We start from the raw sequence: 20,411 nt of genomic DNA on the forward strand, positions 1-20,411 counted from the left end.
GCTCCACCGACCGCTGTGAGCTTTCCTTTTGACTACGCACCCGGCAGAACAGGCAGTTTTATTTTTTAAGCTCGCGATTTGCAATACTCCCACCCGACGCACACCTTGACCACGGACACAGAAGACGTACAGGAGCGGGGCGGGGCGACTGGCACGGGGCTCGCCGTGCTCCGCAACCTCACAGTCCCGCTCCCCCTCGGCGGCGCCTCCGGGGGCTCTGGGGACCGCGGCTCCGCCGACTGGGGCGGCCGCACCCGGGGCTTCCCCCGCCCCGCCGCCTGCTGCGAGGGGCCGGGCCAGCTGCGCCGCCGCAGCCGGCCCCGCCTCCCTGCCGCCGCTCTCAGTCCTGGAGCGCCGCTCGGCTGCCAGAGGGAAGCCGCTACCTGCTCTGGTGCGGAGTCGCTCCTCGCCGCGCGCCGACAGGGAGAGCAGCCGCCCCGCCGCTTGCCGCGCCCGCAGACGGCCGCGAGACGAGAGAAGTTGCCTCCGCGCTCCGCAGCCGGAGGGAAGAGCCCCGCGTGCCGCCGCCGTCTTCTCGCCGCCTCCCGGTCCCGCCGCGGGCAGGCGGGATGATGGAGCCCCCCGCCGCCGCCGCCCGCGCCTCCTGCCGCCGCCGCCCGCTGCTCTGCCTGCTGCTCGCAGCCCTCTGCATGCCGCCAGGTGAGAGCCCGTTCCGCGAGGGACTCGTCGGGGGCGAGGCTGGGGCCGCAGGTGGCCGTGCCCCCCGGGGCTCCCGTCCGTCCGTCCGCCCGCTCGTAGCTGGAACGCCCGACGCTCACCGCCTCACTCCGGTGGCCGATGCGGGGAAGCGGGCTGCGGGAGAGCGAGCCGCCGTGCCCCATAGTAGCGCCCGCAACCATCGGGAAGCGGGCGGGAGAGGTGGGAACAGAGCCGGGACCGCTCTGCCCGCAACGCCGCGCAGTCCCGAGCGCGGTCGGGGCGCAGCGCTGCGCTGCTGAGGGCGGGTCCCGTGGCACTGGCGGCTGCTGTGAGCCTCGGGGAGCGCCGCGTCCCCCACCGGTGCTGGGAACGTTGCAGCCGTCAGACGTTCGTAGGTTTTATTTTGTAAATATTGAGCGTGAAAGTGAAGTCTGAGGGAGAAGCTGAGGAAGTGAGGAGTTGTGCATTCGGCACGGAGAGCGTCTCATTATTCCTGTAGAAAGAGCGTCAGCCTGTGGCAGTAGTTTGTATTGCTTTGAAGGAAAGGCTCTGCTCGTGTGTGCCGGGAGCGCGGGGCTCTCAGGAGCTGTGAAGTTGGCGTTCGTTCATTGCCAGCCTTTGCCTCACTGCTGCGCGCTCCTCGGTTAACCGCTTATAGGCAGCAGCGAGATAAGGACAGCGCTTCAGGAGCCCCTTTTCACCAGCGATATAACCGCTCTTACTTAGTATGTGCTTCAGTTAAGTTCAGACAAGTGGCAGCCTTACCTTGCTGGCATAACTCAAGCTTTAATTTCTATTAGAATAGCTAAAAGAAAAAAACGAAAAAACAAACATAAAAACCCTAAAAAAACCCACCAAACACAACCAACCACTCTTCCAACACAGATACAAGAGGAATAGAAGTGTAAGCACTGTACTAGTCTGTTCTGCTCTGGTTTTGCTCTGGCAAATACAGCATCTAATCTCAGTAAGGCTTACAAATGCCTCAGCAGCAGAGTTTGCAGTCAGTGCCGATCTCTGTGGTGTAGAGCAGCTCTTTGGAAAAGATTTTTCATGTTATGAAATACTGAAGGCATGTGGAGTATCCGGAGAGATAAGCACCCCAGCGATGAAGCAAGATGTGTCCCCTGTAGAGAGTTCTGTCCCACTTTCTGCTAACGTAAATAAGAATTGATTTCACTCGCTGTGACTGTCCACATTTGCCCACCGAAGGAAATCTGAAATAATAAAAATAATTTATCTTAAGGGTTGCACTGATGGAAGTCTATAAAGAGATGGAATTTGATGAGCTATTGCTTAAAGAGTTTGGAGGTAAACCATCCGACATTTACAGAGTAGTTCTCTCTGCTCTCCTTCCTTGTGTTCTCGATGAGAAGGTCGGACAGAACAAATGCATGAGGGGAGAACACAGCCCCACCTCAGAGACCTTCCCAGCCTACAGAAAATGTCTGGAATGCCCAATTTATAACTTAAGCCTTGCATTCTCAATCTATTCCCTGGAGGACAAAAGATAGTTAAAAACAATACTTGTTAAGCTTTTGGCATTTAGGCACTGCCTATTTCACATTCCTTACTCCTTACAATCTTAGTTGTGTCGTGCCAATTTACCATCATTCACCACAAATTCTGGATACATCACTATCACAATGCTTGGCTTTGGGGAGTTCCATTTCAGCTTTGCATATGGCAAGCACAGGCTGAGCTATTAAAAGCATATTAAAAGTTGATGTGCATTAGGTATAGATCTCTCTGGCAATATTCAGCCTGGTGGAGGGCTCCTATGAGAAATATTGAGCTTTTCTTTGCAGAAGATATTGCCTAAGAAGAGCTCTATTTAAAAATGAGGTGGTCTATGCCCAAGTGTGAGGCTAGGAGGCTAACTCTATGATTGAGTAAATGAGAATATCGGTTAAATGCTTGGGCTCTTCTAGGAAGATGACTGCAAGTGGAAAGAAAGTCCATTTTCAGTCACGAGCTAACTGTGGTGCTTCCCCCTCTTCCCTGGTCTCTGGTTTATAATAATTCTGAAGATCAGAGTCTCATTTGGCATTGTATTACTAAACACTGGTAACTGTGTCATGGTAATGAAAGGGCAACATGGAGCCTTCTTAATCACAGGGTGATTAATTTGTCCTCACTGGTAGCTATGGTTGTTGGGTTTTTTTTCTTTTTCTTTTTTTCTTTTTCCTTGTATATTTAGCAGGACATTGATCTAAGAAAACTGATTTTCTGTATTAAGACCTGAAGTTCATGAGGCTTTCTAAGACTGAGGTCAGGAGATCTCTGTGCCATGTATATTTTGTTTCGATCTGCTGTGTTTCTGTTGTCCAATGCCAGAGACTTCTTCACAAGTGAGCTAGAAGTTGTTAAAGGATTTTTGTTTTGGGAAGTGCTACTTCTTTGTAAAACCTCTTTAAAGTTCTTTTGTAAGAATTTGTTAGAAACTCATTGTCCTGTGCTGCCCCTCCTCTGTTGGTTTTCTGGCACACAGAGGGCAACAGCAGCAATCATCCAGGTCTATACGTTTCTGAAATTTCAGTCCAGAGAAAAATAAGCTCTTCAGCTCCATAGGGGAACCAAACAATCAATTTTTTAACTGGAAAAAATACATTTTGTGATGTTCATGAAATACATATCTCTGTGGTAAGTCAGATTTAATTCTGAGATATCTTATTTCCACTTCCCAACCTGTGCAAGAGTCAACACTCTTAGTTATATGTCCATCCATTTTCCTTACAGAATGTAATTTAGGGTGCTAATCTGTAATCCCAGGGTAAATAGCTTCAGCTCCCAGAGTGCTAGGCATAAAACTACTGGCTGGCTTTTCTCCAGCTGTAGGTTTTGGGGAACTGAATCTCTAAGTATCTGTGCAGGCTGATACATGAAGGGGAAAATAATGAAAATGCCATTACTTTACATAATGCAAATTACACTTTTGTGATAAGGTTAAACATATCCTCTCAATTTTCTTACAAATATTCTACTTCTGTAATGTGGTTTATAGTCTTGTGCTATTGAGTGCTCACCACAGATTTCCATAATGTCCTCCCTAGTAATGCATGGTACAAATCTAAAACTAAGGATTACTGTAGTGACAATAGCTTTAATGTGCTTGCTAGTCATACCACATTACACCATCATGGGATTTTTATTACAATACTACCACAGGGACTTTTTGTAGAGTATTTTTTTTTTTTTTTTTTGGTCAAAGTGGTTTTGGTCTGATTATTGAGCCTGTAGTGAAACAAAAGGAGATTGGAAAGAAGGGAGACAGCTATGGAGGGTGCCAGGCCTGTCTGTTTGTGCTTCAGACCTGTTAACATTTGAGAAACTGAGCCCATAGCTGAGTCTCCCAACAGTAGATGCTCCATATTCAGTCTGTCCTGATTGTGAGCCACACTGTATGACTACAAGCACAATGGTCTCCAATAGACTTGCTCTGCAGTGCTGTTTCACACTTGAGGGCTTCTCTTTTACATTACCATGCTGACTGTAGAAATTGGTTTTTCATATCACTAATAATCTGAGTTTTCTTTTTTCTTTTTATTTTCTTTTTTTTTTTTTTTTTTTTTTTTTTTTTGGCATGGTCTTGTTCAGTTCTGCAGACTGCATGACAGGGTAGGCTGGCTTTTAAGACTACGTGAGAACTACGATCTCTTTGTTCAGTGCTTCTCAAGGTTCCTCTTAGATAGCTTTTTTTTTTTTTTTTCACTTTGATAATGTAATTTTTTAAATTGGAAATACACATAAGCTGTAATGTCACACCTGTAACAGAGAATTGAGCACCTGTTGCAGCATGCTGATTTCTCCTGAGCTCTTCTGCTTTGAAGAAAAATAGTTCTGCTTCCATGCACCAATGCTCAAATGAGAGAATCTTCCAAGAACTGTAAGTGCTGTAGGGGGGTGGTAATTAGAATTGACTTGAGCAGAGCATGATTTTTTTCCAGGGAAAAGTGAACATCATTTCATTTGAACACTCCCCTTGATTTGAAATTATCTTCCCTGAAGACAAGGCTTTGACCTACACGTTCTTTATCTTGGTATCTTCTCCTTATTAAGAACAGTATGAATATTGAAGGAGGCTGTACGTTTCTGTCTCTAACATGCTTGAAAATGAATCTCATCTCTTATGTAAGAAGAGATCACAGTGAAGCTAGTACAATCAGCAGCTGGCAGTGATCAGATCAACTTTCTGTCCCTTCTTTCTTTTCTGGTTTTGTTTTGATTTTCTTTTTCCCCAATGCATGTTGTGCAGGCTAAATCAGAGTCAGCCCAGCCCCAGAGGATGTTAATCCACTTCTCTAAGGTGTTGGCTCTGCAGAGGAATATCTGCCTAGCTTAAGATAAAATTTCATTCCTTATCATACTTGCTTGTCTCTAGAAAGGCAAATAAGTATTTATTTATTAAACAACTCCTATTTCTGTTGAGCTGGTTTTTTTTTTTTTTTGTTTGTTTGTTTTTGATAAGAAATATGCGTCTTTTGGGAGGTAAGAAAAGGAGGAAGTGATAAAACCATGGAGATGGAGAGTGGAGTAGCTTTAGGGTATGATTTTTGTGGGTTATCAGGGGTTAGAACAGTTCTCTAATGTTTGGTTAGAAAGCATTTGAAGTGCTTTCAGTAGCAATGGAAATACTAAGCTGTTCCCCTGATAACAAGCAAAAAGTGCAGCCCATGATTTAATGAGTGTTTCTGCAGCCTATGTATCTGTATCACCTGTTTTCAATTAGGTCGTTTTGTGTATAGTTAACCTCTTGTTGTGGAAGGAAAACTGCAAATACTCAAACAGCTTTCATGTGTTGCATTGTGAGCTGTAGTAGTACAGTCTATGGAATCCCCTAGTATTATTAAACATGGATATTAAGTGTAGCAATTTCAGCCCTAGGGGAAAGTGTTTAAACATCAGTAAAGTTTCAAGTGTCTCCCTGGATCTTGTTGGCTGCTGGAATCTCCACGTTTGGAGCCCTGGTGAGCCAGTGACCCTTCAGCACTCACTGGGAACTAGCTATGTCTGGTGGTTTTGCCCCTGCCTTCAGTTATCTCTTTGACACAACTTGCCTTTCTGTTAGGTGAGTCCTGTCTGGGAACTGTTGTGGTTTTTTGGTTTTTTTTTTTTTTCCTTTTTTTTTCTTTTTTTCAAAAGAAGAAATTTGAAGAGATTTTTGGCAGCTATTTCAATAGAGGGAGCTCTGCTACCTTACTGTTAGAAAGAACATCTTTGTGCTTTTTCTCAGATCTCTGGCTTCAGATTGAAAGATGTGTTGGGGAAGAAAAAAAAAAATCTTCCTTAACAGTACACTGTGGCAAAGGGTTTGTTTTTTAAATGCATCTTACTTTGTTCACAGCCTTCCTGTTGTGTGAAGAAGCAAGGACAAATCTGAGTCACGCAACTGGGCAAATCCAAAGAGGTGATTCAATTACAGAGTGTTCCTTTGCAGCAAGGCTTTGCAGGCTTTTAAAGTGGGTGTATTGCAGAATCTGGTTTTTGTCTGAAGTCTGCTTGTCTGAGGGGTGCTTCGTGGAACAATTCAAAATGAACTTAGAATAGAGGGTACTCTCAAGGGATGAGCTGCACCAGGAATGGTGTTGGATGAAACAAGGTGCAAACAGTAAGATTGGTAGACTGTCGTGGCAAGAGAAAGAACAAGCACTTACAGTAGCACTGACAAAGTAGGACCTTTATTTAACAAAAATAAGTTCATCTAGGATCATAAAGAGAAACTAGAATATGCATACCATTCTGTAAACGTGGATTCAAGGTTATAGCAAAAGAACGCCAGCTCAAATGTGTTTGTATGCTTTGAACATATTCCATGTCTCTAATATATAAACAGGTAAATGCAGGAAGCTGATAACTGTTCTGCAAATCTCAGACCTTGTATTTCTCACAGATCCTATATTTTTTTTTACTGCAGAAGTAATCTATTTTTCCTAATTTTTTTCAATTTAACGTGAGAAAATAGCCCTAGATATTGAATTTGAAAATAGATGTCAGCTGTATACAGCTAGATTTAAATGTGATTTTTTTTATATTATATATCATATATAATAATATATATATTTAATATATATATTTTTTTTTGATTGATATGTGTGCGTGTATCCTCTTTTGTTTGTTTATTTTTATGAAGTGGAATGACTTGTTGATTTGAGTGAACTTACTGTGTTGGCCAAGAAGAGCTTCTAAGGTTCGTAGATTATAAGGACCAGAGAGGGTTATCTGTTGGATGGCATGGTAAACTTCCACAGAAAGGACTATGAGATTACCCAGTTTAAACTGGCATTAAAGCAATGTATAGTTGAATGCAGGAGTGAGGTTTTAATATTATTTGTGGAATATGTTCTTTAATAGAGGTTTCTGAAATGGTTAGCTGCTGATTATATAGAATATTAGCCTGGGGTATTACTCCATTTTAGGATACGGTTTTGTGTCGTGAAATCTAGAAAGCACTGTGTGTTTAACCAAGTGAATTTTAATACTTGTTCAGATAAAGTCATGTTTGTTGACTTATTCTAGTGTTTTTGGAAAGGAGAGATGAACATAATAACCTTCACATACAAAACCTTACGCAGAACAAAAAAAGAAAGACGAAGAACTGAGTACCTAGGCAGTATCTGGGGAACTTTGGTACAGGTGTGTAATTGCAAAAGCGAAGAGTTCAGAATTGATTCCTCAATGCTTGATACTGTGTATCAAGTAGTATAACGAGTGCTTGCATATAGACAAGATGATAGGATAAGTATTACATATTAAAATTAACTCATGAATATTGACACAGCATTATGAGATTTGCTTTCGCAAACTGGGGAATATTTAAGCTTATGACACTGACATGATTTACCTGATGTAAATGAAGAAGCTGTTTGTCTCTTGCGCTTGGTAGCTTGACAAGTGGGCAAGAGGATAATTTTTCCAACTTGAATACATTACTGACACTTTTGTAACAATACCTTGCAGTTCTCAAGCAGTTTTTACTGCTGATCTTGAATCCTGTCTACACAAAAACAATGTGGAAGTCAATGTTATGAATGTCCCCCCAGTTCCCAGTTTATATTTGTAAATTACTTTTCTTACTATTGCATGTGCATTCATTCTTCCTAATACAGAGCTTGTTGCGCAGGCAGATCTGTGGATTTGAATAGCTGCCATTAATACAAGCAAATAATGACAGAGACTTCACATTGCATGAGGTTACGTTTTACATCTTAAGGTTGTCAAATAAGTGTTGTTCTTATTGTTATTTTGATAGATATTTAAAACCAAATGCAAGTATTTTGCTCAAGCCCTCTGTAACAGGGCTTTGATTTTTGGAGGAGCAACTCTTCCACTGTTCAGTATGACCTTACTCACCACATTACTGTTGAACAGTGCAACACATTCTGCCTTAGCTTTGAAGTTTAAGTCCTTAAGCATAACCTTTACCCCGAAGATTTACCCCTGGTTAATGTGTGGAGCCCCACAGCAGCAAATTCCGAAGTATCTACGTGCATGTCTGATGTCAGTGTGTCTCCTGGAAGTTCACCTGAAGGTTTGATAAGGGTCAGCGTCTGGTATTTCATCCAAACTCACTTTTGTCTGCAGGTCATTACTTGTCGCTCCTTATCACTTTCCTGAGAACCCTGCAGGGTTACATAGGAGACATCTGTCCAGTTTCTGGAGGGAAAGAAGTCTAAACCTTGTGAGATAGTGGGGAAAATAACTGGCATGTTGTGTGGGAAGTAGAAAATGCAGGTGAACCCTTTTTCAGTTGAGATTCTTGGATCTACTTGTTTATGTATTGAAATGCTGATATATCCAAGGGCTGTGGGAGAGGTATTATTTCTGTATGAGAGTCAACGGGAGAGCAGCAGGCAATGAGGTCATCTTGTGGGGATTGGAGTGGGAATGGAGCTGTGTTTGGGGCCTTCTGCCTTTGGAGTATCTCTGCACTTGCGTTCCTGCTTAGAGGTAGTCCTGGACAGCATGGAGATGAAGAGCCAGACAGCAGGGACTTTTAACAGTGGTCACCTCTGGTGTCTGTTGTAGCAGGTGAAGGATCTGCACCCCTCCCAAGCTTGAGAAATTTCCTGCTTTTACTAGGGGCATACTTACCCTCTGAACTGCTGCAAAGAGCTGTCTGCTTGCTTTAGGGGTGTCACTTTGTTCTCCGGCACTGAATGGTTTGCAGAGCACTCTATGGGTCGCTTTTTTTATCGTTATTTCCATCTGTGAGTACAGCAGTGATAAAGAAAAATGGGCTTCAGCATGCTCAGTATGCTCACGATCTCTGGCTCTCTTTCCATTACATCAGATGCAGAGGGCACAGAGGAATGAATAAGGCAGTGTATTTCTTCAATGAATACTGAATGGGTGAGTGTGAGCCGACAGAAGCTTTCTCCAGAAAGAAGTGGGGTGTTGTAAGGGCTGACATCCGCACACGTGGTAGGAGGGGCAGGTGAATCACTTGTAGCTGGAATTTGCTGTCTGACTTCATTAGATCTTCAGTTTTGAAGTTGATATTTTACCCTAAAAGCTTATTATTATTATTATTATTATTTCTGGGCAGGATTAGCGTTTCAACTGTTTCTTGAAACAAATGATTGTCATGGATTTGTTCCGAGGGCCAGACATTAACTTCAGAATTGGAAACTACTTTGCATAAGCATATATAAAACCCTAGCCTTGTTAGTATGGCAGGTTCATTGCCTTAGGTATGAATTCAAATTCACAAAAGCCTTACGAATCACTCGTTTTCATGCTTTTAGACCAGTTTCTAGTCTTCCTTCAAGATGTTGTCATCTGTAAACAGCTGTGACAGTTCCATGAGTCTTTTCATGTGAGTGTGAAAGAGCAGAACATGAGCATACTGGGGACCATGGCTCCTTGTAAGGAGGCTTTCTTCCTGCAAAAGAATAAATATTTGTTACTTTTTTTCTGCGTTCTTTACAACACAGCCTTTTTTCATAACCACACAAGGAGATTGGTGGCTTATAGTCTGGGTGTTCTGTAACCAAGCATAGTAAACTATACATAAATCTTGAAGTGAAGATTTTAACAGAACCTTAAAAGGAAGTATTGCATTGAAAAACTTTTTTTTTTTTTTTTTTTTTTTTTTCTAAAATTTTTAGTTAAGTCTGGGAGGTTTTTTTTTTTTTTTCCCCTCTGTTTTCTTTATTTAAAGATGGACCTTCACTCTTAGCTATAGGAAGGCAGGAAAGGAAAGGTATTAGAAAATCCATGCATGCATTAATTGCCTACATTTTCCATCTGTTAATGAAACACTTGACTCTAGCAATTTCCCAGTACCTTCTGCAGTGATAACCTAAAACAAACAAACAAAAAAACACTTTAATTCCATTAGCTTGGGGAGGACTGAGGCCTAGCTATTTCTAAATTTTTTTTAACCTTAAAAAAAAAAATCATTTAAGGAAGAAGGATGGTGATCCCTTGAGTAAGTTGAAGTTACATAGTTTTTAAAGAAAAATCTGAACGTGGCAGACTTCTCAAACAATGATGTTTGTAAGCAGAAGGATGTTGCTTTGAGCTAGGTATGATAGTAGCTTGAGAGAGCTCACTATCCAAGTTGGTTGGTTTTGTTTTTGTGGGTTTTTCTGTTTTTATTTTTTTATTTATTTTTTTTTATTTCCATGCTGTTAAGCTAGGGTGGGAAGCACCACAGAATGTATTTTATCTGGGAGGACTTCAGTGGTCTAACAAACTTGGCATTCAAATGCTGAGGAAAAAAATAAAAACTTAAGTTATATGTTCCTTGTGGCAGCTTCAGTAATAATGAACATTTTGTGGCTTTTTTCTCCTCAGCAAAGATGAAAATGAAAGTCTAGATTTTTTTTTTTTTTAATGGGCTATTCCTGCAGTGCATGTACATCCTTGATAACAGCATGCATTTTGTGAGTCCATGGTACTTAACCTTGCATGAATTACATCTCATAGAATCATTGAATGTCCATGAAGGACCCGTAACGACCAAGTCCAATCCTGTGCTCCATACAGGACCTCTCAAATTCGAACCCTATGTTTAAAAGCGGTGTGAAAATGCTTCTTGAACTCTGGCAACGTGGGGCTGTGCTCACTGCCCTGGGCAGTCCGTTCCATTGCCCACTGCTCTCTGGTGCAGACCCTGTCCCTGACCCCCAGCTGCCCTCCCCTGACGCAGCTCTATGCCGTTCCCTCGGCCCCGTCGCTGTCACACAGAGCAGAGCTCAGCGCTGCCCCTCCGCTCCCTGTGAGGAGCTGCAGCTGCCATCAGGTCTCCCCTCAGCTCCTCTGCTCTATGCTGAGCAAACCACGGTACCTCAGCCCTTCCTCATACACCTTGTCCTCCAGACTCTTCACCATTTTCATAGCCCTGTTTTGCACGCTTATGCAGACATAGCATGTTAAAGAGCTCTCTTGTGTCGAGAGACCCAGCTTTGCACTGGAGGCTAGATGGAAGGGAGCTGTGGTGTGACAAGCACCTGAGCAGGAACTTTGTGTCATCTGGGATGGGATTTCTTAGTTCTGCAGCACGAAAGGGCTGAGTGCTGGCAGCTCTTACAGCAGCCTAATGGCATGCAGTGGCTGAGAAAGTGGCTGCAGGGTTGAGCCCTGACTGTGCCTGCTAGATGGTGTCTGCTGTATAATGTCTTCTGGTGATGTGTGCATTGATGCCTAGAAGTTTGTGAGGGTAGCTGGCAGGTGGATTCATGCCATAAAACTCTTCGCTTTTCTACTGTTTTATAGTAGGGGGGTTTGAACTTCTTTCCAAATACAGAAAAAGGAAAGAGACAAAGTAGAATAATAAAATTCTTACCCTATGATTTCTGTTTTGTTGTCCTGAAGCACACTTGAGCTAGGTAAAGGCACAGCTTGCTACCAGGAGCCACCAGCTTGACCAAAGATGTCAATTGGCATCTTTACAGGGAGCAGCATGCACAGGTAGAAAGCAGTTCAGTTCAGTGTCACAAATCTGGTGTACCCATTGGGCCTGCAGGGAAGGCAAACGAATGGAGTCTACTATGGAGACCAAGAGGGATAAAACTTCTTCTGAAGAGACCTGTTGGAGGTTGCTGCCTGGACAGGAGGTAGCAAGACCAAAAGGACAGTTGTTTTGGTAACCAGAAGAAATATTTCTTTGTGAGACACTTGTAAGAAGTGTTTCTTTGTGATTGAACGTCTGAGTTCCTGGAGAGTAGTCAGATGAATCTGAGGGAAATCCTGCTTTGGCTCTGGCCTATTAAAGCCACTCCCAATGAGAAGACAGTGGAAAGTGGGCTGCTCCATCAGAGCAGGAGGAGTGGATGCCACGTGCTGATGTCATGTTGCTAGAGGGCCCCACTGATGGAATCTTGGAGGTAAGTCTTCTGCAGTAGTACTTGGCCTTCAGCTTGCAAGGGAAGCAAACTGTGGAGGATGAGCTGTCCACTTCTTCATAAGAGCTTTCTGGAAAAATTTGGGATTAAGAAGAGTCTTCCAAATTAGATTTTCGAGAGAGAGGAGAAGAGCCAGTTAGCAGATACCAGAAAGCAGGGGAGAATCATCTGTATCTTCAGTTTGTCAGTTCTTTTTGCTTCTTCCCTTTCCTTTTACTTATTGCACTTAACAGACATTATTCTTCATCAAGACTGTGCTCTGTCACACCACCATACTCAGTTTCATGTCCCTTCTCCTTTCTGCCATACAACACAGTACTGTTTCCAGCCTCAACAAGCTGTCTGTATTACCATGGTGACTTCTCATGGCTGAAGCTTTCCAGCGAGGCACGTGTATAGGTCCGTTAGTCCTGATAGCAATTGGCCTTCCCAAGGAGCCTTCCCTTCTTGTGTTACTGGATCACCACAGGTGATCTAAATGCTGTTTATGATAAGAGTCTTTCTGGGAGGTGGGGAAAGCCTTTATGTTTTCTTCCAGTCTTTGCAAGTAGCTTAGTGTGTGAAGTAAAATGTCAGGAAAGGATGTCAAACTATGCTTATGCTTTGCATCTGGCCTACGTGTTTAACTCTGTCTTTAGTGAGCTTTTGGATTTTCTCAGGGGTAAGGCATTGTATTCTGCAATTATTTAAGACATTCCTGAGATGAGAATCCTGAGAAAATAAGCCTTTAATCTTACCGTACATTCTTGCCAGTTCCAAAGTAGTATTAGTTTTTAATATGAGGAATATAATAAATACAGCTGTATGAAATTGGAGTGGTCAACCATGTTTCTGGACTGAGCCTTTCAACGTAGCTGAATTGTGGACCATCATACTGCTTGCTTGTCTGTTGTTTTAGCTGACATTGTAGACCTGTAACCAAAAATGTGCTAAGTCACAAAATCCAGAAGTTAAGCTGATGCAAGAGTGTTGAGCACATTTTTGAACATCCAGATTTGAAATTATTCAGGTATCTCAGTATTTGCTTAAGGATTGAATTTAATAAACTAGTGGTAATACAATCCTTGCAGAAGGGACCCAGAAAGCCACAGTAAGCAGAACTGATGGCTAGGAGGCTCTTCAGGTGCTGGATGTTCTCTGTGAGCTGTAGTGTGCTTCTGTTCCTCGCGGGGGACATCTGGTTTGCATGGCTCACAGAGGAAGCAATTTAGGCAAGGGGCTCTCGTCTTGCTCTGGTCACTCTTCCAAAATATGATGCAAGTGATAGTTCACCTCTTTTGCTGACTTTATAAGCTCGCGTGTTTAAATTGCACACACATGGTTTTTCCATATGTAAGATATATTATATGAAAGAGGATTTTTTTTTTTAATGCCTGTCAGCAGGGAACATGCAGCTTACTAAGCTTTCTTGAGTATAATTTTAAATTGAGAAAATGCTTCTATATAAACTGAGATTATCTCATCACAATTTTTTTATGACTGTTAATTAAAATGTGAGGAAATCCTTTAGAACAGATTTGCAGTTTTGAGACTTTTATGAGACTTAACTTGAGAGATCCATTTTATAGTTATGCTTTCTTATTAGTTTTTAGATTATGATATGGTTAAATGCACAGCTATCAAACCCTGTGATGATAACTTGTTTTTTTCTGCAGTGTATCTTAAGTCAGTTATGGTCCTATTTGTGTGTTGTTTCTGCCCCACTTTTCAAAGATATATTGTAATTATTCTATTGTAAATGCTATTAAAACTATAATCCCCAAATAGTTTTAATTTGAACGTGTGTTTTTCAATATTGACTTTCAGTGAAGAATATTTTGTTAGATTATTGTGACCAGTGATCATTCTAAAATGTTGCAGCTCCCTCTGAAAATATATTTTTCTTCAGATTGGCAGACTTCAAAGCCAAAGTGATGGAAGGATCATCATGTCTGACTTTGAGATACCTGAGATGCTTTTCAATGATTTTAATGGAGAATTGTAAAATCTTGATGCATAATTTATAAACTTGTGATAGGAAGAAAGCTTACTGGAAGAATGGGAAGCTTATTATACACCATTAAGTGCTATGCTCTCTTTAGCCATGTGGACATGTGTGTCAGTAGAAGATTGATATAGCTGAGGGTTTGAAACTATAAGGCACCACGCCTAACTCTGGTGTAGTGTTTTCTGCTTGAACTTGTGCTCAGGTTGAAAGAAAATGAAGGGTATGAATGCTGTTTTGTTTTTTTTGCCTTGCTCTAAGCATGCCTCTAATATCACAACATCACGAATCTTTTAATCATGGGCTTATCTGTCATCTCAGATGCCTCAAAATCCTTTAATTGCAGAATTTTCCAGTCTAGGAATAAATGACACAAGGAGAAAAGTGATTAGTTGTAAATTGCAAAGGAAGTCAGAGCAGAGTCTATCAGGAGAGAACGTGGTGAGGATTCCAAGTCCCAGTGCTTTGATTTGTTTGTGTGCATGACCGTGTGGAGAGCCTTGTGCTCTAGGCCAGCAGGAGTCTGTGGAAAGGAAAGAAGGATGCTCTTGTTTTCTCCCTGTGGGTCATTAAACAAGCTTTCTTTTTTTTTTTTTTTTTTTTTTGTAAAGACATGGAGAAGGACACCATCAGATAAAGGGTCGCATTGATCAAGCATATAATGAGCTAGCCCAAGCACTTCTGTGGATGCACTTACCCTAGCAAACTTTACTATTGAAAACAAATCAGGGAAAGAAAAGCGAGGGATAATTGGTTGGTATGCTGGCAATAATGCCCATCCTGACAGGAGCTGTGTTAACATGAGCAAACTATTCTGATATAGCTAATTAATCATAATTGTCTACCCAACTATGCCTCAGAGTCTACGGTCCTTTTGCAGGTTTTGATGGAGAAAATAGTATGAGTGAAGTCTCATTGCTGCTAATGCTTAGGGGGAGTAACTTTTCAAGGCATTGTGGCTTTTGTTTATCCATACACAAGTGGAGAAAAATAAGAATAGAAGTTGAAATGAGCAGCAAAGAACATTTTTAAGGGAATAAAAGGAATCTTTTGATGTGTCTCCTGGGAGAAGGGCATTGAAAGGCAGTGGAGAAGGGGCATCTGTCTGTGCTTTCAGAACCATGTGGAAGCAGGGTCACTATTTCCTCTTGTCATATCTGTGCTCCAGGTGCTCCCTCGGTGGTAGTGCTAGCAGAAGCAGAGGGTTCAAAGATGTGTGGCCACATCTCTGCAACGTGGTTGAGACTTGTGGGTGCTCTTGACTCAGATTCCTTTTCAGAAGAGTTCCTTTTGTTTCTGTTCTTGCACTGGGGAGAAGTTTACTTGCAGTTTTGCTTTCAGCAGTTAAAATAAGATGATAGTCTTCCTGAAGCAACTTTCACATCCCCTTAGAGCCATGCTACAAAGCAATTTCAGTTGTGTAACCGCCCATACTGATTTCTGACTTCCAAATTTCAGTTCTGGGCTATAGAGTGTCTTCAGCTACTTTATTCCTCTGCTGGCTTATACAGGTTGGAGACCATTTCGCTTGCTCTTTTTCAGTTGTTGAAAATGAGTTCAGAAGAGCATGTTCTCTACTTCAGGTTTCAACCTAGCACCATTTTGAATGTGAGTTCTAGAGGAAAGAAGAAAACCTTAAATGATCCTTTAAATTTAGAGGTTTTTTTTAATGTATTTTAATTTTAACAGTTTTTTTTATGGATTTCCATTTCCTTTGAAACACTTCGAACCTTTCCATGACTTCAGAAATATCCAAGTGTATTGATGTCAGAGCAATCTGAGCAGGAATTTAGTATCTAAGCAACCCCTGTAAAAGTAGGGCCGTTCCCAGGGCACTCCGAATACTCCCATGAGTAACGTCTGATAACCGTATATCTAAATTGTTTTGGGTAATATGCCAAATAATATACCAAATGCACTGCAGTAGTCAAAGCAATATGAATTTTTGGTGATGATTTTAGTTTATTTTTCATTATTAGGAGGAAAGCAGGCAGTGAAACGGATTAAACATGAAAATATCCATGTTTCACATACAGGCTTTCTACCAGTGTACTTACAGCATCACCAAGGTTGGAAAAGATCTCGAAGGTAATCTAGGCCTACTGCCCAACTGCCTCCAATATTTCCCCACTAAACCATGTCCCTTACTGTAGTATCTAAATGTTTCTTGAACACCTCCAGAAATGGTGACTCCTGCTGAATCATATGCACGTTGGTAAGTGTGAATCAACTGTATAGCTGGTACTATACAGTTTTGTTTTGGTTTTTTTTTTACATTTGTTAATCAATTACCTAGCCCTGGACCTCATTAGCCAAAGTTGGGAGATATAATGATCTTTAGTGAATGCCTACATGTGATTTCCATGTAATTATATGTGCTGTGTTTTAGACAGATGGCTAAGGACAAAGATGGTGGTGTATACTTTTCCACTACCTGCAGACTTTCTAATTTTTGCTTGTGGATATAGATTTTTTTTTTTTTTTTTTAATAAAAAGTAAAAAATCCTTAGCATGAAGAGGAAAACCTTAAGAATTTTTGCTGAATCTCTACTGGATTAGTTTATCCCTGAGTGGTCAAAATCTCCTGACAGGGGAGAGAGCAACTAAGATAACTCTTTTCTTTCCTATTACTTCTATTTTCCTCTGATTTTTCTCATGAAAGAGCTGTAATTCTTTGCAGAAGTTACTTTTTGTGGGTGACAGGCTATGAATGCATTGCGTCAGAAAGCTATCAATCTTCCTGTCCTACTAGCCCACTTAAGACTCTATTCAGTGTCCATACGCAGGCTCTCATGTTCCTATTCTTGATAGATCTTCTTATCAAATACTCCTTTATTTTTGTTCATATGTCCTACCATAGTTGCTTATTTTATTGACTGTCATTTCTGATTGTATGTCTGTAGGCTTATGCAGGGCATATTTCAGGTCCTTTTTTGGTGTATTGCAGCATGTTCTGTCAGTTACATACCTCTGCATGGCTTCTTTCATTGAATTACTTTTTTAAAAAAGTTTGGAGATGCAGAATACTCATCAGTTCTTTACAGTTCCTAATATCTGAAACTGTAGCTATCAGAGATCATTTGCACTAGTTTGATCTGTTAGCCACAAGTTCAGGTGTAATTTACCAGTGAGAAATTTAATTACTTTTATTTCTCAGCTATTTTGCTTAGGGTGAAATTAATTTCTGGTACAATTGGCAGTCTTACACTTTTTGAAAACTTTCAATGATTTATTTTTCCACAAGTGCTTTGAGCTGTACTGAAACTGCCTTCTTTACCTGAGTTCTTTTTTGTTTTTTGCTTCCTACTTAATGAAGAAAAAGAATACTGCGTAATGTTAGAATTACAGAATCATTTGAGTTGTAAAGGAACTTTGTCTAGTCCAAATGCCCAGCAATGAACAGGGATGCATGCCTACAGCTAGATCAGGTTGCTTAGAGCCCCATCTAGCCTGACCTTGAATGTCTCCAAGGACAAGATGTTCAGCACCTCTCTGGGAAACATGTTTCAGTGCTTCACTATATAGCTAATGTAAATCTTCCCTCCTTTAGTTTGAAGCCATTTTGAAACCCAACGGAAATCACAGCAGGTCCTGCTAAAGAGTCTGTCTCCTTCTTTCTTACAACCCCTCTTTAGATATTGAAAGGTTGCTGTCAGGTCTCCCCAGGGCCTTTTCTTCTCCAGACTGAACAGATCCAGCTCTCTCAGCCTGTTCTTGTAGAAGAGGTGTTCCATCCCTTGAATCATTTTTGTGGTCCTCCTCTGGATGTGCTCCAATAAGTCTGTTTCTCATGTACTCATAACTCCACGCCTGGGCGCAGAACTGCAGGTGAGGTCTCACTAGCGCAGAGCAGAGGGACAGAGTCACCTCCCTTGGCTTGCTGGCCACGCTGCTTTTGATGCAACCCAGGATATGGTTGGCTTTCTGGGCTACACGTTGCTGGTTTATGTCCATCTTGTCATCCACCAGTATCCCCAGGTCCTTTCCAGCAGGGCTGTACACTATTTTTACATCCCGCAGCCTATACTGATAGAAGGGATTGCCACAGGTGTAAGACAGGTATAAGATTTTGCACTTGGCCTTGTTGAACTTTATGAGGTTAACTGGGCCCTCTTCTTGAGCCTGTTTAGGTTTCTGGATGGTATCCTGGCCCTCAGATGTGTTGACCACATCCTGCAGCTTGATGTCTTCTGAAAACTTGCTGAGGGTGCACTTGATCTCAGTGTTGATGTCATTGATGAAGATGTTAAAGAGCACTGGTCCCAGTACTGATCCCTGAGGGACACCACTTGTGTGTCTGATCTCCATCTTTCACTGAGCCACTGACCACTACATTCTAGATACGATCTTATAACCAGATCCTCATCTATCAAACAGTCCACCCGTCTAGTCCATATCTCTAAATCTTTAGAGAAATATGTTATAGGAGACCATGTCAAAGGCCTTGCTGAAGTCCAGTAAGGGCTCTTCCCTTGTCCAGTGACACAGTTATGCCATGATAGAAGGCCACGAGGTTGGTCAGACAGGACCTGCCCTTGGTGAAGCTGTGTTGGTTATCCCATAACACTTCCCTCTCTTCCATGTGCTTCAGTATAGCTGCCAAGAGGATCTGCACCATGATCTTTCCTGGCACAGAAATGAGGCTATCAGATTGGTAGTTCCCCTGGGTCATCCTTTCTACCTTTCTTTAAAATGAGTGTGATGTTGCCTTTCTTCCAGTCACCAGGGACTTCATCTAACTGCCATGACTTCTCAAAAATTGAGAATGCCTTGGCGGCTGCATTAGCCAATTCCCTCAGGTCTCTGGAATGCATCTCATTAAGACCTTGAAGACTTAAGGACATTCACGTTCCTCAGGCAGTTGTGAACCTGATCTTTGCTTATAGCAGGAGGGGCATTACTCCCCTCGTCCACACTTTCTAAACCATCCACTCAAGGGCTTTATGTAGAGCAGTTCCCAGTGAAGACTGAGTCAGAAACATTTTTGAGTACACAGCCTTCTCCTTGTCTGTTGTTATAACCTGTCTGTATTGCTCACTAGGGGGAGTACCCTCTCTTGGACTTCTGTTTTTCAGTTGATGTACCTACAGAATGCTTTCTCATCCTTCTTTTCCCCTTTCTGGTTTCAGGTGGGCCTTGTCTTTCCTGATCCCATCCCTACACAGCTCAGCAGCATCCCTATTCTTCTCCCAAGGTACCCGTCTGCTTCTGCTGCAGGTGCATCTTCTTGCTCTCCAGGTTTCTACCAGCAGGTTTACATTCAGCAATGCTGTTCTCTTGCCTTCCTTTCCTGACTTCCTCCACCTGGGGATGGAGAGCTCTTGTGCCCTAAGGAAAGCTTCCTTGATTGTCTGCCAGCTCTGCTCCGCACCCTTGTCCTTGAGGTCAGATTCCCAGGGAGATGAGATGGGAGGTTTAGGTTAGATATTAGGAGGAAGTTTTTAACTCAGAGAGTGCTGAAACACTGGAATAGGTTGCCCAAAGAGGTTGTGGATGCCCCATCCCTGGAGGCATTCAAGGCCAGGCTGGATGTGGCTCTGGGCAGCCTGGTTGGGTGGTTGGCGACCCTACACACAGCAGGGGGGGTTGAAACTAGACGATCATTGTGGTCCCTTTCAACCCAGGCCATTCTATGATTCTGAGGAGCTGGAAGTTGGTTTTCCTGAAATTAGTTTCCTGATTTTTACCCTTTGCCTGTCCGATTTCCCTCAAGAGTGTGAACTTCTCCACTGCATGGTCACTACAGCCTGGTAGCCTCCAATCCTGATGTCACCAGTCAGTTCACTCATGCTGCTGAGCAACACGTCCAGCATTGCATTCCCCCTGGTGGGGCTGTAACCTGGCTCAGGAAGTTATCTTCGATATATTCCAGGAGTGTTGTGGATCACCTGCAGCTTGCTGTGATACTTTTCCAGCAGATGTCAGAACGGTTGAAGTCCCCCAATAGGAAGAGAACTTGCTAACGCAATGCCTCCTGTAGCTGGAGGAGGAAGGCTTTACCAACAGGCTGTGCTTGATCAGAAAGCCTGCAGAAGACTCCAGCCACAAGTCTCTTTTCGTTGCCTCTGTCTGTAATTCTGGCCCAAAAGTTTTTAAGTTCCTCATGGCTGCTGTTCAGGGACAGCTCTTCATACTCTTCCTTCCTTGATGTAGAGGGCAGCGCCTCCACCCCTTCTTCCGTACCCGTCCCTTCTGACCAGCTTGTAGCCATCAATAATCACATTGTATGCATGGGAATCATCGCAACAGGTTAATTCATAGTTTATTTACATAACTATTTGTTACTTAGTGTTCAAGGCCAGTTTTTATAGTCCAGTTAGTTTCTGGATCACAGCGCATTTTAGCCTCTTGTTTTTCAAAGAGCCTTTCATCGGCACTTGTCAGGCTCTTGTTAATTGCTTTCACTGTCTCTATCTGAT

At 42.4% G+C, this 20,411-nt stretch overlaps 1 protein-coding gene across 1 annotated transcript in view; it reads left to right on the forward strand.

Annotated features, from left to right (window-relative positions):
• Nucleotides 1-358: 358 nt before the first annotated feature.
• ALCAM (activated leukocyte cell adhesion molecule) overlaps nt 359-20,411 on the forward strand; it is a 117,889-nt gene continuing 97,836 nt past the window's right edge. The window contains exon 1 of the mRNA XM_048965984.1: nt 359-660. Within this exon, the coding sequence (XP_048821941.1) occupies nt 570-660 (91 nt within the window). The 5' untranslated portion in view covers nt 359-569. The remainder of the gene's footprint in view (nt 661-20,411) is intronic.

Source organism: Lagopus muta, chromosome 1, assembly GCF_023343835.1.
Source record: "Lagopus muta isolate bLagMut1 chromosome 1, bLagMut1 primary, whole genome shotgun sequence".
In the NCBI taxonomy this organism is placed as follows: domain Eukaryota; kingdom Metazoa; phylum Chordata; class Aves; order Galliformes; family Phasianidae; genus Lagopus; species Lagopus muta.